Source organism: Leptosomus discolor, chromosome 5 (genome assembly GCF_034619465.1).
Source record: "Leptosomus discolor isolate bLepDis1 chromosome 5, bLepDis1.hap2, whole genome shotgun sequence".
Taxonomy (NCBI): Eukaryota; Metazoa; Chordata; class Aves; order Leptosomiformes; family Leptosomidae; genus Leptosomus; species Leptosomus discolor.
Window position 1 is genome coordinate 29,938,265 of NC_141395.1, and position 23,733 is coordinate 29,961,997.

The window sequence follows — 23,733 nt, forward strand, 5'->3', positions numbered from 1 at the left end:
GGACACAAGTTGCACATGAACACAGCCAACTAGTGTTTCACAATTTTGTAAGTATTTTCTAACTAACATGGGCAAGACCAGTTTCCTGACTACCAGTCTAACAAGTTCAGGTTAGAGAAACATTTAAAGTAAACTTCACGAAATGAAAACAAAACCAATGTGGACACTTAAAATGTCTTAAAACGTGAGACTAGCAGGAGGTCAAAACCAACATCATGTTACTGGAAATGAGGATGTGGCCTCACATAGATCAAGAATAACCAATGAACTTCAGTAACAGAGCTTAACCGATACACGCAGCCTGAACAAAACCAGTAGCAAGTCCCCTGCTTATCTGCATATAGAATGGTTCACTGGGGTGGTTACGAATATATAAACATAGCTGAAAGAATTATTCTGCATCTTATGTTTCCAAGCACCCCAAATAAGTTTTGATGAGAGATACTTTTCTTTCCTCAGGGAGGAATGACATGTAAATGTACCGATCCTTTAAAAATAGCTCTCTGGAAACATGAGGAAATGGAGTGCTATGTCCACATCAGAGGGGGCAGGCGCGTTTAAAATCATTCCTGCCCTATTGGGTTCTGTGAAACACCTCACCAGAACATCTGCCAAGGCTAATAATAAATAAATAATGCACATAAATAAGTAAATGATTCATGAATTCTAAATGAACAACATAAAAAACAACGTGGTCATGGTAGCAAATATTTTCTGCCTTGAGGAAAAGTCTTCTCCAGAGGTGGAAAAGAAAAAGTTGGGTGCTTAATTAGCTAGATCTAACGCATTTCAACTAAACCACATTTTGTCTGAGAGCTAGTGGCTGGACTTCAATGCAAAATGCAGTTTTGCCATTGGTATTTCAAAGCCAACAAGGCTTTATGGCCGCTTTGGCAGCTGCTATTCACAGATGAAGAAGGTCAGATATTATCTTGCAAAAAGAATTCTGCCTGGCTAAACTGAGAAGCCACTTGACTTGGCAGCTAGGAAAGGGATTCTCTTCAGGCTGGCCACTGCCTTAAGGAACTCATGTGTTCTGATATGACAACTCAAACATGTTGCAAGACTCTTCGATGTTTTCGTCCATATTCAGTTGCCTCCAGAAGGATTTCTGCTTCTTCTGTAATTCTTTACGCACACACCTGGGGCATGGTACAGCCTTCACTTTGCACTCAGAGTGGAAGACAGCACCACAGTTTTCACACCTGCAAACACAAATTAGTGTCAAAATTGAATGACAAAACAGGACCAGAGCATGCAACGGGCTTCACATGGATCGTGGGCAGCAGATATTCCTTCAAACAGTTCTGGTAGCTCAAAGAGTGCTATGTTTCAAAAGAGTGGAGTTGTGAAAGACACTGGCTTGCCCACACCTCTGCTGGTGTAAAGCTACTCAGGACCACTAAAATAAGTTGGCTTGCATCCATTTGCAGTTGCTGAGAATTTGTCCCAGCACTTCTGCTTCTCAGACAGAATTTTTAGAAGGATTAACACTTATCTTCTTACTAACTAGCATTCAGGTCTGTCACAGAATAAACATCAATTTTGTTTTATGAATGACAAGTTTGCTGCTTTAGTTTGTAAATGAAGAGTAACAGTATTCATTTCCTTAAGATATATTTCAGCATTTGCTACAGCCAAGATATGACATTTTCCTCATTGAAGTTCCAGTGGCCAGCTGTTCTGCAAAGAGTAAAGTACAGTCCACTTCAACAGCAGGAGAAGTCATTCCACAAAGTAAAAAATGAAACAGAGGTAGGCCATATTTTCTGCTCTGTGTCCTGTGTAAGATCGGACTAGATCAACACAATCATAGCTTCTGGCACTCAAAGCTGTGCTATTCTGTTCTCAAATGTTATATTAAGACTTCAAACAAATGAACCGCTTGAACAAGACGACTGGGTTACTTTGGGGGCATTCTGAGGCAACGAAGGCAATGTTACAGCAGATCAAGCCCCAGTTCCAGATGACTGTGGAGCAATGAAACATCTGGTGATCATGGAGTGGGCTACAACTAAGTTGGACATTCTCAGCCTTTCAATGCAAATAACTATCTGTAGTTACTATTAACTGTTGAGTCACTACAGCTTTGTAACCAAATGAAAAAAAATAAAAGGATGACAGTGTCAGAGGTACAAAGTCATAGATTCCAGTTGGATAATCAAATAATGAAAGCAACAAAACATCAAACTTTAGAGCAATTTTGAAATACAAATGAGGAGCACTGGCCACCATGGTGATTCTGTGGGAAGTCTTGAAATGCCTTGTACTTTTCCTTTTTTCACAGCTCTTGTAGTCAAATAACTATATGAAAATCCAACCATCCATCATTATATCTTTAGTGATTTTTTTTGTTTGCTTGCTTTGAGCTTTTTTGTTGTGGGTTTGGGTTTTTTTTTCCCCCTCTCTTAGAAATAAGGTTCTTATCTTCAAGATAGTAAAGAAAATTGAAAACATGAAGGAACAAACCCCAAACTCTGAGAAGCCATAAGGCAAATTGTAGTGTCTGGCATGCAGTCTGGTAATACTGAGAGAAGTCCATAAGCTAATAAAACCTGTTAGCTATATTAGCTGCATCTGTATCTCACCTGTGACTTCTAAAAAACTGTTCCTGATCTGGCTACACTTCAAGTTTTATGCATGGGTCCAAAAATGGTCTAAATTTTACTAACTGCAGAGCTTTGAGAAGGCTATGCAGAGGTTTAGAGGCACATTTCTAGCTAGTATAAACTGATAACAAAACAACAAGTAAGAAAAGGAGAGTTAAAAAGGCTAAGTATAATGCTGTCTACCTACTAACTTCTATGTTTTCTTGCAGTAAAACTTGACTGCCACACTTCTAAGTCCAGCCAGTGAGTCTAAATCTGGGTCTGAATCAAGAAACTGGCTCACACAGAGATATTTATCATTTCTGTACTCGGAGAGTGTGTGTTATGGCCCTGATCCAGTAAAGTTCATAAACACGTGCTTAGGATGCATATTCCAGTGATTTCCTCGGGATTACTGATCTGCCTACAATTAAGCATGTGCTTACGTGCTTTGCTGGACTGGGATCTCCACTAATAGACACGCTAATGGATGAGAGAGAGACAGAGAGGACAGCAGTATCTTTAAAACTTTACATCATTCTGAACTGACACTAATGGTGATTTTATCAAGCTAATTCTCCCCTGTTAGTCAGCAATTTACAGCGCCCTGGAAGTTGCTAGAGGGTAATGATTGATGAGGAGTGTAATTTTGTACTCTCCTATTGCCACTCCCTATGCTCGCTCAGTATTTCTCCACAGTATGCACAGAGGTGACAAAACTTATCAGAAATTGCTGCTGAAATGGATGGAGCAGGATGAGAGGAGCCAACATACCCGCTCTCCCCAGTCAAAGGCCATCAGCAGAGAAAACAAAGATTGATAGTGTTTAAATTAATACAAATTCATTTTTCAGAAACAAGCCCAGTGGAAAAAATTAACAAACCTCTCACATCACTCAGAACGAAAAGAAGGAGAAGAAATGTCTGCACTGTTATTTATTACAGCTGGTGCAATAGCTGAAGCTCTGACCAGGACCCCACACTGTCAGGCTCTAACCAGAGGCAGTGCAAACAGCCAACCCTGGATCTCACAGTCCACTGTAGTAGCAGCCATCATGACCATCGCTGGTCCATTCTGGTGCCCCCACCCCCAACTGTCACTCTGAAGACGTATCTTCTGCTTTCTCTGATGAAGGCTGATGTACTCCCAGACCCAGCCGTGGGGCGCAGATGACAATAAAACAGCAGCCTGGAAGAACAGTGCTCTGAGTTGGAGAACAAAGCTGCCTCTTGCTCTCTGTAGGGACAGGTAGAGAGGACACCTGGGTCAGCCTTCACTGCATGCTTGTATCCCCTCACTGCAAAACAAATTCAGTCACCAGAGCAGGGGGGCAATGCTGATCTTGCTCTGCCTTTGTCCAAATGGCAGGTTACTCTCTTTAAAATGATAGAGCTATACTACCCCAAGCCATCTATAGCTTTGCTTTTTATCTTATCAAATACAGTCAGTCTAAATCAACCCTGGAAATGTCAACTGGTTGATCATTCCTAATGTTACTGTGAGAAATTTTTCAGTGATACCAAAAATGGCACCAAATTTATATTCCTTCTTAGAATATTGCAGATTGCCGCTTATTTAATTGACATGTACTTTTATCTCCACGTGTGAGTTTCATGGTTCTTCTTTACTGTTGTTTTCAAGCCTCAGTATTCCAAAATGCTTTTATTTCTCTGGAGAAAAAATACATTTTGTAGTCTATAAAATGCTCATGTAATAGTTTGCTACACTTCGTTATCTTTCCCTCAAGCCTTGTTGTTGTCATAGGTAATTCACAGTTCAGGTAACATTTCTGAATCCTGGCTTCTTCTTTCGCTAGAGGCCAAGAAGTCCCTGCATCTTTTGTGAGACTTCTATACACCACTGATAATAAGCTGATGAGCCCATAGCCATTCAGGTCTTTCATGTTTCCTTCTTTAATGAATGATATTGCAATACTGCACATTAACAGCATCTTGCTATTTTTCAAACATTATTTGAAGAATTGGTGAACATTGCATGTTTTTTTCACACAGACTTTCAGTCTTCTAAGAAGGCATCTGAAATATCTTCCTCTCTATTTCAGCATTTTCTCTCTTTTTTTTCCTCTTTCCTGACCAACTCAATTTCTGTTGAGACTATAGGGAGTGGTTTATGTTTTAAGGATGTTTTACTTGTTTGAACACCAGAGTAACGAAAATGTGGAGAATTATTCAATCCTCTAAATAATTTATATTGCACTGAAAAGTGTAAAAGAGAAAGGGTAAAGCTCTCCACAGCCAGCCAGGCATTATAATGCTCTTATTATCATTACTAGCTACAAAAGAAAAGCCTTTCTACATTAAAAGCATAAAATCACTCCTTGTGTGCTGACGAAATGCCAATGTTAGTGTCTCCTATTAAGTCTAGGCACTTGAAACATATATGTATCAATATTTGGTAAACTGTAAATTCCAGCAACTTCTTTTCATGCTTCCCACATGTATTTAACAGGCTTATGGCTCAAGTAATTCCAGATTCTGCACAACCAATTGATTATACTCATATTTCTTCTGTGTACTGCACGACTATTTAGGTGCCCCTGGGTAAGATCAGGTGCCCAAAGAGAGGGGGTGCAACACAAAGAGGTCTCAAAGACCTTCCACCTTAAGCAGACAAAATAAACCAGGGATGATCAACTGGTGGCCCAGGATGTCATCTGAAAGAAAGTTCTATTTGTCTCCTAGGAACCTTACAGGTTGATAGACCGACCAGCGCGACTGTTGGGATGAAGCCACTGGGACAAGCAAGGTTTATTAGGACAGCTTCAGTACCATGCACATGGGCTGTACCGGTCTGGTTTCCAAACACCAGGTGGGGAATCAAAGCAGCTCATGGTTATGCTGTTCACCCCCGAAATGAACAAATGGTGGATGACAGATACACCGTCATTCCCACCTCACAAATGGGAAACAAGAGGTGAACTGACTTGCTCAAGGTCAGCCAGGAGCTCTTAGCAGAGCTGAGAAGAGCAAAGAGCTCCCCTGACTCACCGCAGTGCCATATTCATCCACCATCCTTTCTCTTGTAGTTTTATACACAAACTTTCACTTTTTTAAAAACCCCACTTCTCTGTGCCAGACCTTGCATACATTTGCTCAAGTGAGTAATCCCTTGAAAGGAATTTCAGTACGGATTTGATTTAGGGCTGAACCCTTCATTGACTAGAACTCTTTGGGTTTTTTTCTTTCCCTCCATGCAGAGTGAAAACAAGATAAAGTGGGGTAGTTCATTATGTTTTCTTTAGGTGACACTATACATTCACCAAGCATCCAAAATACTAAGCCACCTGTAACCTGGCTATTAAAAAACCCCAAAAAGCAAACTACAGTAGCTGAAAGTAAGCCTTGCCTAGGCATTCCAGCATGATCACAATCCCAAGCTACGCACATGTGCCTGTCTGCAATTATTTTTGAATTGCTCAGCCGTGAATATCACGGACACGCCCTTCAAAACTCTCAGAGACTTTAGCAGAACACAAAAAGGAAAATGGACTAGCCTGTGTTCACTTATAACACAAGAAAAGCCCCAAAGGCAATCAACGCCTGACACACGTGCAGCAATATTATTACAGTTGCCTAGGAACCAAAGCAAGCAGCCTGCCTAGGGAGGGACGCCCATGTAGTAAATGAATGGAAGAAACTTGGCACTAATATGACATTGATTTGTCCCTATAAGGAGCTTGTTAAGATAATGCCTTGTATGATACACTTACGGTCCTTACTAGACACAGGTGGGTTTTTTTAAATACCATACTTAAAAACTGTTAATACTTCATACTTCCTTTTGAAAAATTTGCCTCTGAAGAAGGAAAAAAAAGGCCAAACAAAACTAGAGCAGAGCCCACTACCCAGCCCTTCAAATTATTACATGTCTGAAATTCACTCTAAATGATTAATTCAGTGTTCAGGGAGCCAGCAGTGATTCAAATCATAATCATAGTTTTGCTTTCCATATACCTGCTCATCAGACGGGGGTTACACTTGATATGCCAGCTGAGCTTGAAGACACTCCTCATTTATAACGGCATGGCTGGGTCCTGAGCTGGGCCCGGAGGGTACAGAAACAGCAGAAATAACTGTAACTGCCAACCATCGGTCCAGCTTGTGCGCTGCGGGAACCGATGCAAAGGGGCGAGCTAGCAAGGGGTGTACAGCGACCGCCAGCCTGCACTGATGGGACACACCAAGTAGAGCACTAGTGGTTCACACCTCTGATACAGCCACAAGGACCAGCCCACACACAGCCTGATGCAGCGTCTGTGACCACCACCACCACTGCTGCTCTAGTAATGCCACCCCAGGATGGCTGAATGACATGTTACCCAGTGTCCCTGCATGTAAACTGCCAGACCAGGGTCCACTCCCATTTACTCAGCATGGGTTAGACTGAGGTGCTGGAGAAGTGCCCCAAGGTAGCGGGGGAAGATAAGCAAATAAGCTCCTACCCTGGCTTGGCTGCCCAGGGCTTGCCATGGCTGCCTCCCCATCTGCACAGCCTCTTGCCCCTCATCTGTTGTGCCAGCAGCCACTGCCAAGGTTGACTGTATCCAACAGATGTGGAAAGTAGACAGAGATATTAAAGCCTCACATATGAGGGGGAAAGTGGACAGCTCACTGGAGAGAAAACCACCAGTGCTCCACCAGCGGCAGGGAGTCTCAGTGTCAACCATTCCACTGCTAGACCCAGAGGTCTTCATTTTGGGTGCCCACAAAACAACATGTTATGGGCTGGGGCTGAACAAGAACAGCTTGATTTAACCACCTGCTATCATCCTGTGACAGTTGTGTACACAGGTTGAGTTACTGCACCAGAGCACAGCAGTGGGGTCAGGCAGGAGCAAAGGGATCCTGCAGCTCCTAGACCCCTCTGTGGCTCCTGATTAAGGAGGGAAGTGTGTCCTCAGCTCCCCCCTAGATGTGGCTGCGGGGATTTATGCTACGCTTATCTACTATACTTCCATACTTGCATCCAGCCGGAGAACTGAGGACTGACTGTCAACTTCAGTACTGCACTTTGCGAGTTGTCTAAGTTCAGAGATCCCAAGCCAAGTAATGTGGCCTGTACACAGCCGTTCACAAAAAATCAGTAAAGGGACCCAAAATCAGTATTAAAACATTTAATCTGAAACTCATGTGATTACACTTTAGTCAGTGGAGCTAATTTACTTTGGAAAGAGGAATAGCCCTACCCATGGTAGAACCACTACCTGCAAATAACTGGAGAGGCTGAGATGCCACGGAGATTCAAGTGTTTACATTGCTCAGACATATATCCTCTGCCTCTACTAGCTACCACACCATGAACTGGACTTTGCTCCTCTACCTCTCCTATTATTAATGAACTGTGTTCATAAAGTGGTGGTTGAAGACCCAAAAGCAAAAAGTCAGGAAATACTATTAACAGCACTATTAACACAGACCTCAACCATTATAATTTGACTGCCTGACTCTACTATTTTACATTTTTCTATAAGTCTCAAGTCTGGAAATCCTGTGATTAAGCCAGGATTTATGCTTCTAATAAAAGAGAAAGGCAAAGGCACCTGGACTTTGTAGCTCTGCTGTAATGTTGAAGATTTGCCTACTTGGACCAAAGATGGAAAAAAAGGAACTTAAAAAAATAAAGTAAGTATATAAACAAGATTCTTAAGGAAATCTTAGAATTTCTGAGCACTTAAGAGTTTGCAGCGTTGGCTTTCATGGGCTAAAAAGCAATTGAAAAGCTGTTATCTGGTCTACAAGCAACCATATTTGGGAGATGGAGAAGCCTATTTTCAAAGGGGAATTTGCTTGGGAAGCTGCAGAACAGAAACTGGAAGCGTGACGGCTGCCATGCTCAGCCAGTGGGGAAGAGCACAAGGCAGCACTGCAGAGACCTTCCTACTTGAAATAAGTATCTGCCTTTATGCTGAACAATCTAGTTAATACCACTCTGACACAAGGCAGGTAAAACCAACCTCTAAAGCTAATTCAGTTCCAAAATACAACGATCAAAAAAGTCAGTATATTTTATCTCTTTCTTTTTACACATTCTAGATAACATTACTGCGCTACCCTGCACAGACAAAAATTAGAAGATCTCGGCCAGAAGATTTTGACCAGTTTTGACAGACTCAGGTGAAACTGAATGATCAAGAGAACATCTACTTAGGTGCCTAATTTTCTTTAAATAAAGCATTGAGCAGATCACTTTGGGGTGCTTTGAACCAACTATCAACATTTGATAAGCTAAGCTGTTTCAAAAATTAGGTACTAAACTACTAGCACAGCTCAGGTGAACTGGGCTTGGGGAAAGGCTGTCTAGCATAAAACAAACTAATCAAAACAAGAGGGGAAAATGATGTGCTTTGACTGATGCCTTTGACCTGTGCCAAGGTATTCCCTGGAAATGTTCTATATTACGTATTTCAGTCTCTCCACCTAATATCTTTCTTAACATTCTCCCAAATGCTCAAAGCTGGTTTTGTCCAGTGGCACAGCATCCATAACACAGTGAGCTGTAAACTTGCAAAGACTTTGGCATGCACATAAAGCTAAGCACAGCCCCAGAACCTTTAGTAAGACTTCTCACTATGCATAAAGTTAAGTACATTCATAGGTCTTATCAGGATGGTGGCCAAAGATTATAGAGGCATCCAAGCTGGTTGATATAGTCAAGCCTGTTCTGTGGCACATCTATTTTAAACTTGGGTCTTCTGGTTTGTATCTTAAAAGGTCTACATGTCTTAACTGATCTGCAGAACAAATTAACTTCGCAAAGTGAAAACAGTTTAGCCTTGATAAATGAATACGAACACAAAAGAGCAACTCTCTATGGTTCATGTACATCTATAGTCACCACATAAAAGGCAAGGGATTGACTAAATAGTTCTTAACCAAGCAAGTAGCTTTACCAGCAAAACATGACAAATAGCCTGTGAAAGTAGTCACTAGCATGCTGTCACACAGGCAAACCCAAAACTTTATTAACTGGGTGGCATATAATAATGTTAACCATAACTATAATTACTTAATTATCTAATTGGACAGAAAGCCCTTTTTAATGAATAACTCTATTCTTGTTCCAATGGTATTTTCTCAGTATTCCTTAAGATTTAAAACTTGTTAAAAATTGTTCTAGGCTATAAAATAAATACAGCCACATATTTTAGACAATAGTACCACTACAAAGGCATTTTCTTGTCACTTGTGCTTGAGGGGCAGTGCCTGACTGCTAACAAATGGGCAAGAACAACTCTAAGAACCCAGTTTATAACCAGGGATATTTAAAGTCACTTCACAACACTTCTAAAAATAAAATTAGTGAAATAATAGGATAATTTTGCATGTTTATTTGCTAAATTTAAGTCTGGGGCAAATTTAGTCCAAGAAATAAAACAGGAGGTAGATGCTTAGATTGTTTAAGTTGCCGGAGCTCCAGCAAAAGCAGAGTTGTGAGAGTTTACATTAGCTGGCAATTTGCTTCATGAAACATGCAATTAACTCAGGAGGCTTTAAATACAGTTCTCATTATTTAAAGTCCTTCAAAAAGATGCCAAAATTGTGAAACGTAGAAAGAACCCTGATGAACGGTTACACAGATATAGGTAAGGCAGAAAAGAGGAAAATGGGAAACAGAGGAATCAAAATGACTTGGAAGAGGCATCCAAAAGGATGGGACAGTTTTTAAGAAATTGTTTAACTACTGAATCACAACCTTCATTAAGCTCTGTGCAGAATGGCCACCTCCCAAGAAAAGCCACAGAAAGGAAATATCATTAGAAAGCTTATGACTTTGTAAGCCCACCCTTACATTCAAGACAGCAAACCTTTGCGCTGTATTGTTGAGCAGGATGTAAAGAGCCTGCCAAGCACAGCCCACAGACCCGCTAATTAAGTGAACTGATTGTGTTTGTTTTGGAACCGTTTGCCGACAAAGGAATGTGTCATGCTGATTAGTGAGAGAAGGGTATGTAATATATGTGTATTCAAACCCTGAGGAGTGCATAACCCAGGTATTCACTCTGTTTGCTCAAGGACTGACAAAAATGACTCTCAAGCAAATAACCTGACCAAAGAGAAACCCCAGCCCTCAACAGGGGCCCTCCTTTTCTCTCAGCTGTATCTATTTAAAGAAGACTCATCCTTCATAAATTCCTACTGAAGACTGCTCCAGAAACAGCTGAGAATATTTTGGAGAGAAACAATCTCTCCACCTCAAAGCTGACCTAAGAGACCATGAAGATGGAAAGGTAATAGCCAGCCGAGAACCACCTTGGAATTGTAATGGCCCGACTGACAGCTGTCACTCTTCTCTCCAAAGAGTGAGAAAGGTCAGGGAGGTAGCCAGAAAAACAAATGCCAGCTCCACACAGACACACACCCTCCCCACACAAACAGACTTCACTTTTCAAACATTCAATAGAGAGGTGAAGTTTGCAAAAGCTGTCATGCACCCATTTTTGAATATTTCTAACCTAACAGCCCAGCTTGCTGGCAGAATTAGTAGTATGCTCAAATGTGAATGAGAAACATTCAAAAGCAAGAAGGAAAAACATGGTCTTCAGAGCTCAGCTGCTCTTCCCTCCTTAACTCAGCAGCTACAGCCAGCATAGTTGGCAGTCTAGTATTGAGTACAAAACATTAATACTAAGCTGTAGACATCAATTCCGGAAAACCAGGATGGAGAAAGGGAATCATAGTCAATTCTCAGTGCACATTGTGGACTCAGAATAGTATGACTAAATCACAAATCTGAGCTAACTGTTTACTCAGAGCTCTGTACGACACTTAACTAACAAGGAAAACTGAACACGTCATCAGAAATTTCAGGTATAATTGCAAGTCTTCACACAAACTTTCTGTGACTTGCCATTCCATCTGCCACAGGTTACTCTGTACATCTACCTATTTCTACCTAGCCACCTCACCTTACACTTGTCATTGTAGTGGTCAACACACCTACCTCAGAAATCTCTCTCATCTGTAAGAGATGGAAACAAATACAAAAGCCCTCTACCTGGCCGCTTTCTCACTGCTTTGCAGCTGATGGAGCTGCACAGTAAAACACACAAGCTCCTCTGTTGGCATGATTTGCCTCCAGCCTGAAGGTAGAAAAGAGCAAAAATATGGAACCGAAATAATCTGGTTAGTTTCAGAGAGGTGCATGTGCCCACATGAGCAGTAATGAGATGAGAAACTAGGAAGGGAAATGAAAGATGCTGGGGATAAAAGCAAGGTTTAGTGATAACGAGTACAAAAGGAGTAAGCAGAATGACCTCTGACAAAATAAGAAAGAGAAATACTGGAGACCATTTCATGCTGATTGTGTTTTAATTAAAATCATTAACAAAGACCATTGTCTTTGGCATGACATCAACCATGACTTCACATTTGTGAAACATGAGCAAAAGTCCTTTCTGGCTTCTAATTCACATACAAACAGGAGCTAGATCAGCTTCTTTTGGCTTTCACTGAACTGCTAGCAAATACTGTTTGATTCCAGAAGGTTTTAAACTCTGTAATGGCAAGGTATGTCTGATCTCAGCTGAAGGGCGGGGGAACAATATACACCCAACAATGTTTTGTGACCAAAAATCCCCCAGACAAATCAAATGCACAGACATTTCAAGTAAACCTGTTTTCCCAAATGCTCTTACACATTCTCATCAATCTTTTGGGAACATCTTCAATTGCCTTTTATACAGTCTCAATAGACATCTCATGTTTTATGTCATTTTAGTCTCTCTTTTTAACTCAGCCTATCTCACCATTCACCCTAAATATATTCTTTCTTGAAAACCATTTATAGAGCTCAGCTGCACACCTTGTTTAGCTCATGCCCAGTGCTTTGTCAACGCATTTTTTAGAATGAGAGTCTGGAAAAAGAACATGCAAACAGTCTTTGAAACTCGGGTCAGGCTGAAAATCCCCAAAGAGTAGTCCTTGGTTACTTGTAATTTAACATCTTTGTGCATGCAGGGGAAACAGATTCTTAATGAAGCCCTTTTAACAGGCTAGTCCTGATTGTTTCCAAAGGTGGCTCTTCAATTTTTTTTCTCCCTTCAATGGAACACTTTGGAGGACAAATTAAAATTACTGTATTTGAAATAGCCAGAAAAGTACTTATCTACGGAGGAATGATGTGCTGTCAGATACACGGTCTTTCTGTTGAGTTAAAAAAAAACGCAAACCAAAGCAACAACATCCTCCCCTCACTTTATTCAAAATCCAGGACGTTTTTTAAGAAGAGTAGTAACACTGCCGCGTTGACAAGTCTGCTCTGGTTTCCTGCATGTTGCTTCTAGCTTTTCCATGCCACTCCTGTCCCTGATCCGACATCCAGTACTCCGTATAATGTGAAATAAAGGTTCTTTTGTTTAGCTTAAGAGTGGCATACACTTACATTTATTTTGTAGCCACCTGAGAACAGCAATGTCGTCTAAAAAAAATTAAAATCTTGCATATGTAGGCACAGAGGAGTATGCACACAGAAAGCAGAGAATTAGCCATAACATTTCATGGGGAAAACATTTCAGAATAGACGGTTATTGTTTTATAATAGACAATCCCAGTATATCACGGGCCCAGTGACATCAGGTACCAGAAAGATGTCTGTGATCACTTTAGAGAATTCATTTGGCTTTTCAGGACACTTTGCAAACTCAGAAGAGCTTTGGATAAATCACACTGCGTGATACTACTAGGGACTCTTCCCTTTATGAACAGCTGTTCTGAGACTTACAGGGCTTTGGGAAGTAGCTCTTCCCATCTATTTCCAAGTCTGCCTGTGGTAGCCTCCTTGGACCAGTGATCTAGCGCAGCTGCCCAGAAATGTGCATTAGTGGGTTCCAGTCCCTAGTTAATTTAAATAAGATGTCACGAGGCTGAGAACCCGCAAGGATATGATACGTGACATTACAGTACCTGCTTGTAGAAATGTCCTCAAAGGGGTAAAGGATTTCTCCATTGTTGCAAATCTCACAGATGAAACCCTTTTGACTACAAAGGCTGCAGCTGTACACATGAGAGGTGGCAAACTTGATCACCTTCCCCAAGAAAGGAGCCAGCTTTCCTTCAATAACCTGAAATGAGGAGAAGACAATAGTGAATGAACCCCCCAAAAATAACTAGAACTCCCTGAAGAAGAGACAATATTTATTAAAACAGAAATGCAGCTAAGTGCTGCTAGTTAAAACAACAGGAAAGTTACTTCCCAACAGCTATAGCTCCATGAAATCACAAGTCATAATAGTAGGCGATGAACTGGCAATGATCCAAACATAAAGACCAAAGTTACTATCACTCTGTAAGTCTCTATAGGGCAAACCCACAAAAGATTAGTCGTCATTTTAAGTACAACAACGCATTCATACACTAAGGCACAAAAAAGTAGATAGGAAAAGAGTTTAAGGCTTCCATATTACCATCTAACTGACAGCTATGGATACTGCCTTACATTTATGATTTTCATTTCCTGTTATTTTTTATGTACAAATCACAGTTTTTTCTTTGTTCCTTCTCCTCCAAAGCACAAATTGTTTGCATATTTTTTGTGAACAGAATCCTGACTTTCCTCCTTTAGTAAGGTTGTGTCTCCCATTGAAAGTCATTAAAATACAATATTCCCCTCATTGCCAAAATGAATAAATTCTCTTTCTCTTCAGTGTCCAGCTCTCAAATCGAGAAGTCCCTCACTGCCAGACAATCCTGCTAGACCATTAGACGTGATTAGCACTCCCTGTGTTGGTGTGAAAAAACAGCCATGCAGTATAGATTAAACTACTAGCCACAACACTCATCTAAACTTGTGACTCAGTGACAATGTCTCAATAAGGGGTGCTATTCAGGCAAAATACTTTCCATTCAAATTAAACTTCCAGAGACTTTAAGGAATTCTGCTGGTGTAGGGAATAATGAAGATGGAATAAGGCCCTAAGTGTATATTTTTCTCTCCTGGGCTTCCTGTGGCCTGAATGGCAGCTTGCCAGATTAGTGATAGAAATGTGTCACAGGATTTGATAGTGACTGCCTATAAAAAGGAAAAAGAATGCAATAATTGCTAACTGAAGACTTGCACAGGGCTGCACCATGAAACCTAAGAGTGGGGAGATTCACACTTAAACGTGTGCCAGATTCAGCTCAGGCACTGCTTCCCTAAATATGGTAATGCTCCACTTGCAATGTGGGCTTAGTGTAAACGTATCTAGAGAAAGCAAAGGTCAAGGCAGAGAAGAAAAACAGAGATTTTGGAGGCACTGCTCCCTTATGTAAATTAGAAAGGAAATAAATTTGTGTTCCAAGGCCACTTCCTGTCCACTAACAGAGACAGCCACTATGAAATGAAAGAGTACACATGCAAAAGGAGGTGTGTAGGTAGCGTTGATGTTGATGGCATTGAATGGCATGGGCTGAAATTGCCCCCTCTTTGCTTTTACCTCTAGACTGCTAACAACATCTGCAACAACAGGAAGTGGCAATGTTATTGCTAGTACTGCAGAAAGGACATCTGCTCGTGTTAGAGGAAAAACGACGTTCCTATTGCATCCTGTATAGGAAGATCCCCTTCAACCAGAATATAAACAATGCAGAGAAGCTTCTGCATGAAATACGAAAATTAAGCTATAGTTCAAGGTAATGATATTACTAACGTTCTAACAGATGGTCACAAGCTAGTTTAGTTCCCCTATGCTGGCTTTTGTTTTTCATTTTAAAGGGAGAAATTTTTTGCTTGCAGACTCCAGAGTTATAGAGGGTTTGAAAGCCAAACAAGTTGGGAGTAGGTGAAAGACACAAAAGCTGATAGTATTCAATAAACAGGAGGAAAGAAACAGTGAAACCACCAAGCTAGTGACACTGCTACAACGACCCTCTAAAAAGACATTTAGCACTAATAGATGAAATACACATACAAAGATAATAAATAAACCACAATATATACATATTTTCCAAAGCATTTTCATGCTACAGAAACCACCTCTGACAGGCCACAAGAGCTCAGCTTAAAGTGCCAGGCTGAAGACAGAGCTGCAAATAAACCCTCTAAGTCTGTACTAATGTCACTGTCAGCAAGGACTTAAAAGTTAAATCTCTGAATGAAAATCACATTTTATATAATGTAATAAACAAAATTAAGATAATCTGTTAACTTCCTAAGCACCAGGGGTGAACTGAAGTCTGTACAAAGCACAAAAGGTTTCCTACACTTGCCTAAGCAAGACAGAATGAGAGTGGGCAGTTGCCTCCAAGGAGCTGGTGTTATTTGTCCCTGTTTATTTATTTATTTGTACGGCTCGTCCTAGCACTGTAGTGGGCTGGCTTGTAACTCTGACCACTGCAGACATTCAGTGAAGATGCTGTCTTCAGAGCCGTGCATGCCAATTTTGCAATGTGAATTACAGGTCATTTTACTGTATTATAGGAGGAAGACAAAATGCAACATCAAACTGATGTTATCACTATTTTTAGCATCTGTATATTTTGTGTCATTTTATTTCATCAGAGACCTCAAGGCTGTGCACAGGATACCACTTTTCCTTGCAGCCTTCTCTCATTCGTGTTTGTAGCTAATAAGAATAAAATCCTAATCTCCATTTATCCTGGCAAGCAAAAACGAAGATTTCTACTTGCTGTCTCCAAGAGCAGTTTCATGGTAATGCTTCCCCAGTGAGTGTTTTTTGGCTTGGGAAAAGGACTGGAGGACACATAATCAAAGGTGCCAAAACTTCTCCTGTGACTAAGCACTCTCTTGTGATAGGGTCAGTCAGTTTAGACATCTCACAACCATGATGGCAAAGTCCCAGGATGTTCTCCCAGTTGACGCTGGAATCTGATGTTGAGTTTCAAGGAAACACAAGTCATTGAAGAATAGAAGTGTGTTAAATGTAATGCATTATCTGGATATGAAGGAAATCATGGCAGAGGGTGGGGCGGTGCGGAAGACCTTAAGAGGCCATCTTGGCAGAGCCAGTAGCATCCATGTCATTCTTTACAGTTGTATCTGTTACCAAAGCCTTTCAGTGACGGAGACTGCACAGTCCCCATGCAGTCTAACTCAGCACATGTCTGTTCTCACTGTTGGAGTCACTCCTAAGCTTTGACTTGTACCTTTACTAAGGACATTTCAGTTTACAAAATGAGCTTACTAAATAAGCTTACAAAACAGAGAAAATGTGAAACCAAACGCTACAAGCTGCAGAAGAGTCCATCACATTTCATAAGAAATGTGGAAATTTAGCACAAAACTGCATTAAGAGTAAGACAAAGGAACAGAAACCAAGAATTTCACCATTGACTTATCCCTGTAACATAATACAGCCTCAACATGCACCTGCAAAGGCTTAAATATACATTCCTACCTTAAAAAAAAAAAAAGATGCATCAAGGTTAAAACAAAATTTTGCTGAGTTCAGATTCTCCTCTACCTACAGCACACCTGAAAAGCAAGGTCTGTTTTCTAATCTAAATTCTTCATAGTGCAAGCAATTGCTTCGCTGTCCAAAATTAAGTGTGAAAGGTGATTGATGATGGCATTCTCATCATCAGTTGATGGAGGGTGCAATGCAGCTTTCTCTTCCTAAACTGGACAATCAACCCATCCCAAAAGGATTCTGGCCATGCTCTTAGTTAGCTTACCACTGCTGCACCTGAAATATACTGGGGTATGCTGCTTGGTGACAATGGGAGGAAAATACTTGTTTGGAGGCCCCAAGCAAGCTGTGTCTCTGAATAGACCCAGCATTCAGATCAGAACCACTGTTCACCTCTATGGATCTGGAAAAACACCTCTCTAAGCTACCACAGGACAGAAAGCGATGGCTTTGCATACTGCAGCTCCTTACTGCATGTTTCACATTAGGAATTGTAAAAAAATACCCACCCACATGTACACACATAAAAGACAGGCCCTGCCCTCAAAGCACTTACAATTTAAACCAACAAAATGAACACTGCTTTTTACACTAACTGCCACGTATCTCCCACCCTAAATGGGACAAACTATGTTTTGGAGGAGTCTCTCGTACAGGCTCCCTGTCCATACTGCATGGAGCATCCCACTGGCTAGAGCACGGCTGCAGGTGCCAGGGCTGCTCAGGAGGAAGAGGAGAAACCAGGAGAACCAGCAGCAGCAGCAACCCTCCCCGCTGCCCAGCCTCCTGCACCTGACTCAGGAAAGCCAAGATGATATTGGCAAGTAAGAGGGGAAGGCAGAGACTTGTCTGCAGCTGTGGGAGAAACTGAAGGGGTACACAGTATCTGAACACGCACCAAAGGGATGTTGGGGGAATTATTTCAGATGATTTCTAGAACAGAGGCCTTTCATACAAGTCAAAGTTATGAATAAACATAAATCAAGCTTTCTTCTCTGTATGTCTTCGTGCTACTGTTCAGTTGGGTAGCAGTATAAATCCAAAGACACGATTACACTCTGTATGAGTGAGGTGGGGGGAAATACGAGGATGCCAAATGCTCACAGGCAAGCCAATGTTGACAATGTCTGCAAGAGCCTTGGGTGGCAGGAAGACACAACACACATGCACTGGGTTAAGTTTTTCCTGATTCAGCAGGAAGACGAAGATGAAAGGCAGCAGGGGCTGTGGTATAAGTTGAAATCCCATTGGATACATCACATTAATATAATCATGAGGGCAATGTGTGATCAGTCAAAGTTTAACTACGTCAAGTGATCAGTGTCAGGAGGGCTGCTGGCCCTCAGAGGTTTCCTGATCCTTCTATCCAAAGACTGGAAGTTACTCATAGTTCACTCACTCCATCAAGGTGATGTTTTCAGAAACAAGCAGACAGCCAGCTGTTTCCAGAGAATAAAAACTGGAAAGGCTATAGATGACGGCATCCTCCACCAGAAGAGAAGTCATCTTCAGCGGCCCACTACATGCACAAAAGGGCTGTTGCTCACAGGCAGCTTCCAGAAGCAGCACATGTTGCCCAGGGGCCTCTCACTGGTACGCCTGTGCTCCACCTTCATGACACATTTCTGAGCCCACGATGCTGCCCTGCACTAGAGGAGAGGCGGTCCCCTCACTTCTGACACATGCTGAGCTACAGCTCTGTTCTGACCCCATCCCTCATCCGAGCTCTCCGGGTCAAGCACAATGCTGGTAAAAAGTCTGCCTCTGAAGGCCTCCACTCCTCAGCCCAAGCCTTACGCCTAAATCTCCTCCTCCCATGCAGCACAGTACAGGGGGTCCAAAGCCCCAGCCCATTACACACAGCAGAGAGAAGTCAAGTCACTTTGTCTTCCCTTTTCAGTCAATGAAGACTCCTTGTATGAGAACATACCTAGCAGCATGAAGGCGGGTTGCACAAACTAGTCTCAGGGAAGAACAATGTAGTGAGCACAGTGTTGCAATATATATGTTTTCATATTAAAAACCCAACTAGGAAAGTGGCCAAGGTAACAGTGGTAGAACTTCTCGTCTCTGTTGAGAGTTCTAACCCAGAGAGATGGTAACCTAATCTCATGGCTTGTAATAACTTTCTGTTTGGAAAACAGAACAAGACAAAAAAAAAAAAAAAGCACAAAAAAAAAAACCCAATACAAAATTAGTCAGTTTGTTCCAGTCCCTGACGGTTGTTCAAATTGGAAAAGACATAATAGAAGCCTCTGACTGGGTGTCACTGAAAAGCAATCAAATATTGATTAGAACAGCTAAGCATGGAACTCCCCTCCAAACTAAGACTCTGTCATTCCCGAAGAGGTAATTCTACAAGAGCTTTAGGGGGAACTAGAGGGCAGATGTGCAGAAATAGAAGGCAAAATGAGTCAGCTGTAATCCATTATGACTTTCAGTAACACCTCCATAGGTCTTCTGCCCACCTATTAGACCAGGTCCACAGAAATAACCAACCTTTGCACCATAGCCACATAAATCAATACTGAATTCTATCAGATATTATGAACTTTCTGGACAGGAGAGAAAAAACAGTACAGTTTTCAGACATTTCTCAGGGCAGCGAGTGTTTGTTTTGAGGGCAGGGCTCCTATCAGCAATGCTAGCTAAGAAGTAAAAGGTAAGGAGTAAGATTTCCATCCCTGAAGGAGTCTATGTTGTGAACTTGAGTGAGGGTCATCAAATCTCCTACCCTGTCTGTGCACTTTTAGCAAGTTTTAAAAGTGCAGAAGATGTCTACATAGCAGAGAGATCATAAATACCTTTGATCACCTACAAGAGGACTGTCAAGACAGATGGCAAAGGGAATACAGCTTGCTGAGCTTTCAGATACACTGTTCTGCTTGATGTGAGGAACTGCCAAGGTTAAGAAGTCCAAATTCTGAAAAGTGTCACAGTATGTTAAACCACATCAAGGGTTTCTGGATTAAAATAATTGTTAGATTAAATTTGCTGGTCTGAGTAATTTCCAACATATGATAATAAAAGTAAAACCAGAAGCAGCTAAAAAGAAAAAAAAAAAAAAATCTTGTATGAAGATCCAAGATAATGGAGAATCAACAAATGAAGGATATTTTAACAGAAGCCGTCCAGAACCTAAGAGAAGGAAGAGAAATCTACGCACATCTCTATATTCTGCTAGCTCTGACCCAAGGGACAGCCAGCAACCACAGGCATCATGTAACAGCATGTCTAGGAACACTGTCACTTCACTGTGGTCAAGTGATCAGTGAATAAATACTGAGAAGGGAGCTAGAAATGTCCCCATCTCTCCCCAATCCTCAGACCTGGACCTGTAATTTCCTCATTACCAGAAGCACAGGAGGCAACCCTGGTTATTATCCTCATACAGTACCGGCTGCTACTGCTCTGCTTAAGAGCCCCGCCACCAGGGTTTAGTATTCCAGGTAAAGTGGTGAAAATACTGTAAAACTCAGGTTCTGTATCACTGCCGCTGTGAGACAAGCTAAATTTGTCAAATGGCTTTGTGACCCCGCCCTTGTAAATCAGCTTGTTAATCATTATCGCCATAGAGGTGATAAAGTTGTTTTATAAGCCAACACTGAAGCAGTAACATTAACTACTTATGTAGGGGCTGATGTATTTCTCTGCAGATAACATTTATTAGAAGGCACTCTCTTTAAAGACACAGGTTTGCCTCATAACCTTCTTCTGGAGCACTGAGCAATCTGTTCCACTTATTCCTCCAGTCTGATTTACATGTCAGACACAAGTGAAGCCTGGAGGGGATGGGTTAAGTGATATGAAATCCCTAAAACACCTTGAACTACAGGTTCAAATCTCAACTGGATTGTCCGGGCCTCTCCTCCTGACAGAACAAAATTTATGATTATTTCTCAAGGACAGACACACACTTGGCCCTATCTGAGACAGACACAGACAGAATTTGCCAGGAGGCACTGACGCAATGCAGAAGAGACATGAAAAGGCCAAGAGGCACTGAGAAAATAGAAGGGGTGGTAGACATGAAGCTCATTCACCATCCCCAATTATATACATTGAAAGGATAGAAAGTACTTTAATTATTGGGATTAGTGTCACAAGCATGTCTGGCAGAAGGAAGCTAACTGAAGGAGCAGTCAACAATCATGCACAGCTTTTCACCATCCTCTAAAAACAAGGTTTCTGCCTCTTCCTGGTTGTTTTCTTTCTGCCTCTCCAGACACAGCTAGTCTTAAATCAAGCCTTTTGCTAACAAGCTCAAGAGGTAAACTCCAGCTTCACCGAGACTTTGGAGTACCACAGAGAATGTGCTCCCTGGACTGAATGAAAGGGAAAATAAAATCTTACGAACAGATCAGCTTGGATTCACCACTGTGCTCACTATCCTCCAAATTCCATTGGTGGAAGCTTTGTGGAGAAGGACTAAATACTCAGTAATCTTTCTTCACCTCCAGGACAGATGAGAAATACACTTTTGAAAGTACTACCAATGATCTAAGAAAATAGGGCTAGAATAAACACCTCTAGAAACCTCCGGTTTATCCCATACAGATGACTGTCTGACTTGCTTAAAAACTTCTCAGAGATCCCACAACCCTCCAGCACTCAAAACAGACAGAAAGTTGTTCCTAATGCCTGCCTCGGATATCTTTTTGCTGCAGTCAGCTACCTTTGTTTCACATTCTACCTCCCATCCTTACATTGCGCAATCTGTTTCAGAAACCATTTTCTGATGCATTCTTCTCTCTGTCACAGGTGATCTCTGTCGCAAGCCAGTAGAAGCAAAAGCAGATCGGCATGCAGGAAACATACAATGGTTTCCTTTACCTATTAGCTAACTGGAGAAAAAGTAGATATTTTCTGCATTCGTTAAGTGTGGAGACTGGGCATTAAAGCGCAAAGGGTAAATGAAATCTCTGCCCTGCAACAGATTTCAGCAGGGTCAGGATTTCTGTGATGAAAACATGGACTTGGAGACAAGCATCCTGCAACATGCTTAGCTAAGCATAATGCAAGCTGCAGAGAAAAGGAAAGGAAAACATATTCCCTGGCTGGGAAGTTCCTGGTCATTTATATCTAGGGAGCAGACAATGCCCGTGGACTGCTAATTTCCTTGAGGATTTTTTCCCTTCCGTTCACTAGATTCTTAACACTGCGAATTCTTGTTATGATTTCAATGCGCAATTAATCTTTAGTTCAGAGGAAAGGGAAATGGAAGTAGGAAGGATGATCATGAGGTAAAAGCCTCAGGGAGGCAGATATCAGATCTCAGCTCTGCCCCATCTTTTGTGCAATATACTGGTCTGGTCAGCTTTCCTTGCTCCATTTTCACTCCCAGTCATCTCTTTCAGATTGTCTGCCTTGTTTATTTAATTGGAAGCGAGTTAAGGGAAGAACATTTGTGTGCACACACACTAGAATCATCACTACGCATTGCTGTAAAACAAATTAAAAAAGAACACAGCAGTAACTTTGTGAAAGCCCCATCTTGTGTTGCTACAGTCATGCTATGGGCCACAATCCCAGCTCCCGACAGTAAGAGTGATACCACCCCATCATTTCCTTCTCTTCCCTTTATAGCCTTTGCAGGTCCCTGGCTGTCCCAAAGACCTGTTCAGCCTGTGGTACAGGTGGCAGCTGGGTGGACAGGAGTGGGTGAGGCCAGGGACTCCGCTCATTCACTGCTGACACCAGTGCAAGGTACTGGCTCTGACACACAACATCATTTTGCCATCACTGGCCTTCAAACAGACAAAGCAACATCGCACAGCCACATTGTGCTGTGCTAACTCATCACCCACACAGGGCAGAGAAGATCTCAAAAGGAAACCTGGTGATAAAGACTGCAAAAAAACCAAAAAAAAACCCCCACAAAACCAACCACTAAACAATCAAACTGAAGTAGAAATGAGAGAGAATTTTAATAAACAGAATTCACAAGCTCCTCTGACTTCTTTGCGCCAGGCAGTCGTCCACACTGACAGAAGAGCCATTTGCTGCTCGTGGTCCTTCCAAACAAGACCACTTGACATGTTGCACTTTAATTTGGTATTAAAGTGATACTCCACAAATCAGTCACTAGCTAAAATAGGCACTGGGAAGAGGTGGAAAAACAAAACAAAGTCAAGAGCAAATGTTGATAATCTGTGACAAGCACATACAAGCAGGGGGCAAGGTGAAGACAGTTTTACATTGGCTGGGGGAGAGGAACAAACTGGTGACAGTCCAAGTGAATTTATAGCAGGAGGCAGAGAGGATGACAAGGTCCCTCCAAGCCATCCCCAATTCCTCTCATGGAAAGGAAGAGAAGCCTGAAATTTCAGCAGCTAACACAAGTGAGAAAGAGATGGAATTGTCTCAGTATAAACAATGTGCCTGGAAATCACTTGTGCCAGCTCCACAGCCAGCCCTGTAACAAGACTCCAGCCCCACAACTTCTGTCTTCACACGCATTGTGTTTCAATCATCTCTCCTCCTTTCTCCTCCACACAAGGTTTCCAGGCAGCTACATGTCAATTTTGTCACACCCCAAGTTCTCCTAATCTTGTTGCAGGGATGAATTATAGGTTGTTTTAAGAAATGGATATTCAAGCAAAGGTTAAAGGCTGTTTTAATCAAACAAGGTTGAAAGAATACCAGGAATTTGGCTGGTAGAGAACAGAAAGCACTTTCCTTAGCTTAAAAACATACATGACTTGAAATACACACACAAGCAAATATGCATTCAGGCAGAGAGTATGTATGTGCTTCCCGCGCCCCCCCTTTCTTTTTTTT

General features: G+C 41.7%; 1 protein-coding gene across 1 annotated transcript in view; it reads right to left on the reverse strand.

Moving 5' to 3' along the window:
- Positions 1 to 1,012: 1,012 nt before the first annotated feature.
- The window catches only part of PLEKHM3 (pleckstrin homology domain containing M3), a 73,504-nt gene continuing 50,783 nt past the window's right edge, over positions 1,013 to 23,733 (reverse strand). The window contains exons 6-7 of the mRNA XM_009957424.2: positions 13,511 to 13,668; positions 1,013 to 1,205 (exon numbers count right to left, since the gene is read on the reverse strand). Coding sequence (XP_009955726.1) covers positions 1,028 to 1,205; positions 13,511 to 13,668 — 336 coding nt within the window. The 3' untranslated portion in view covers positions 1,013 to 1,027. The remainder of the gene's footprint in view (positions 1,206 to 13,510; positions 13,669 to 23,733) is intronic.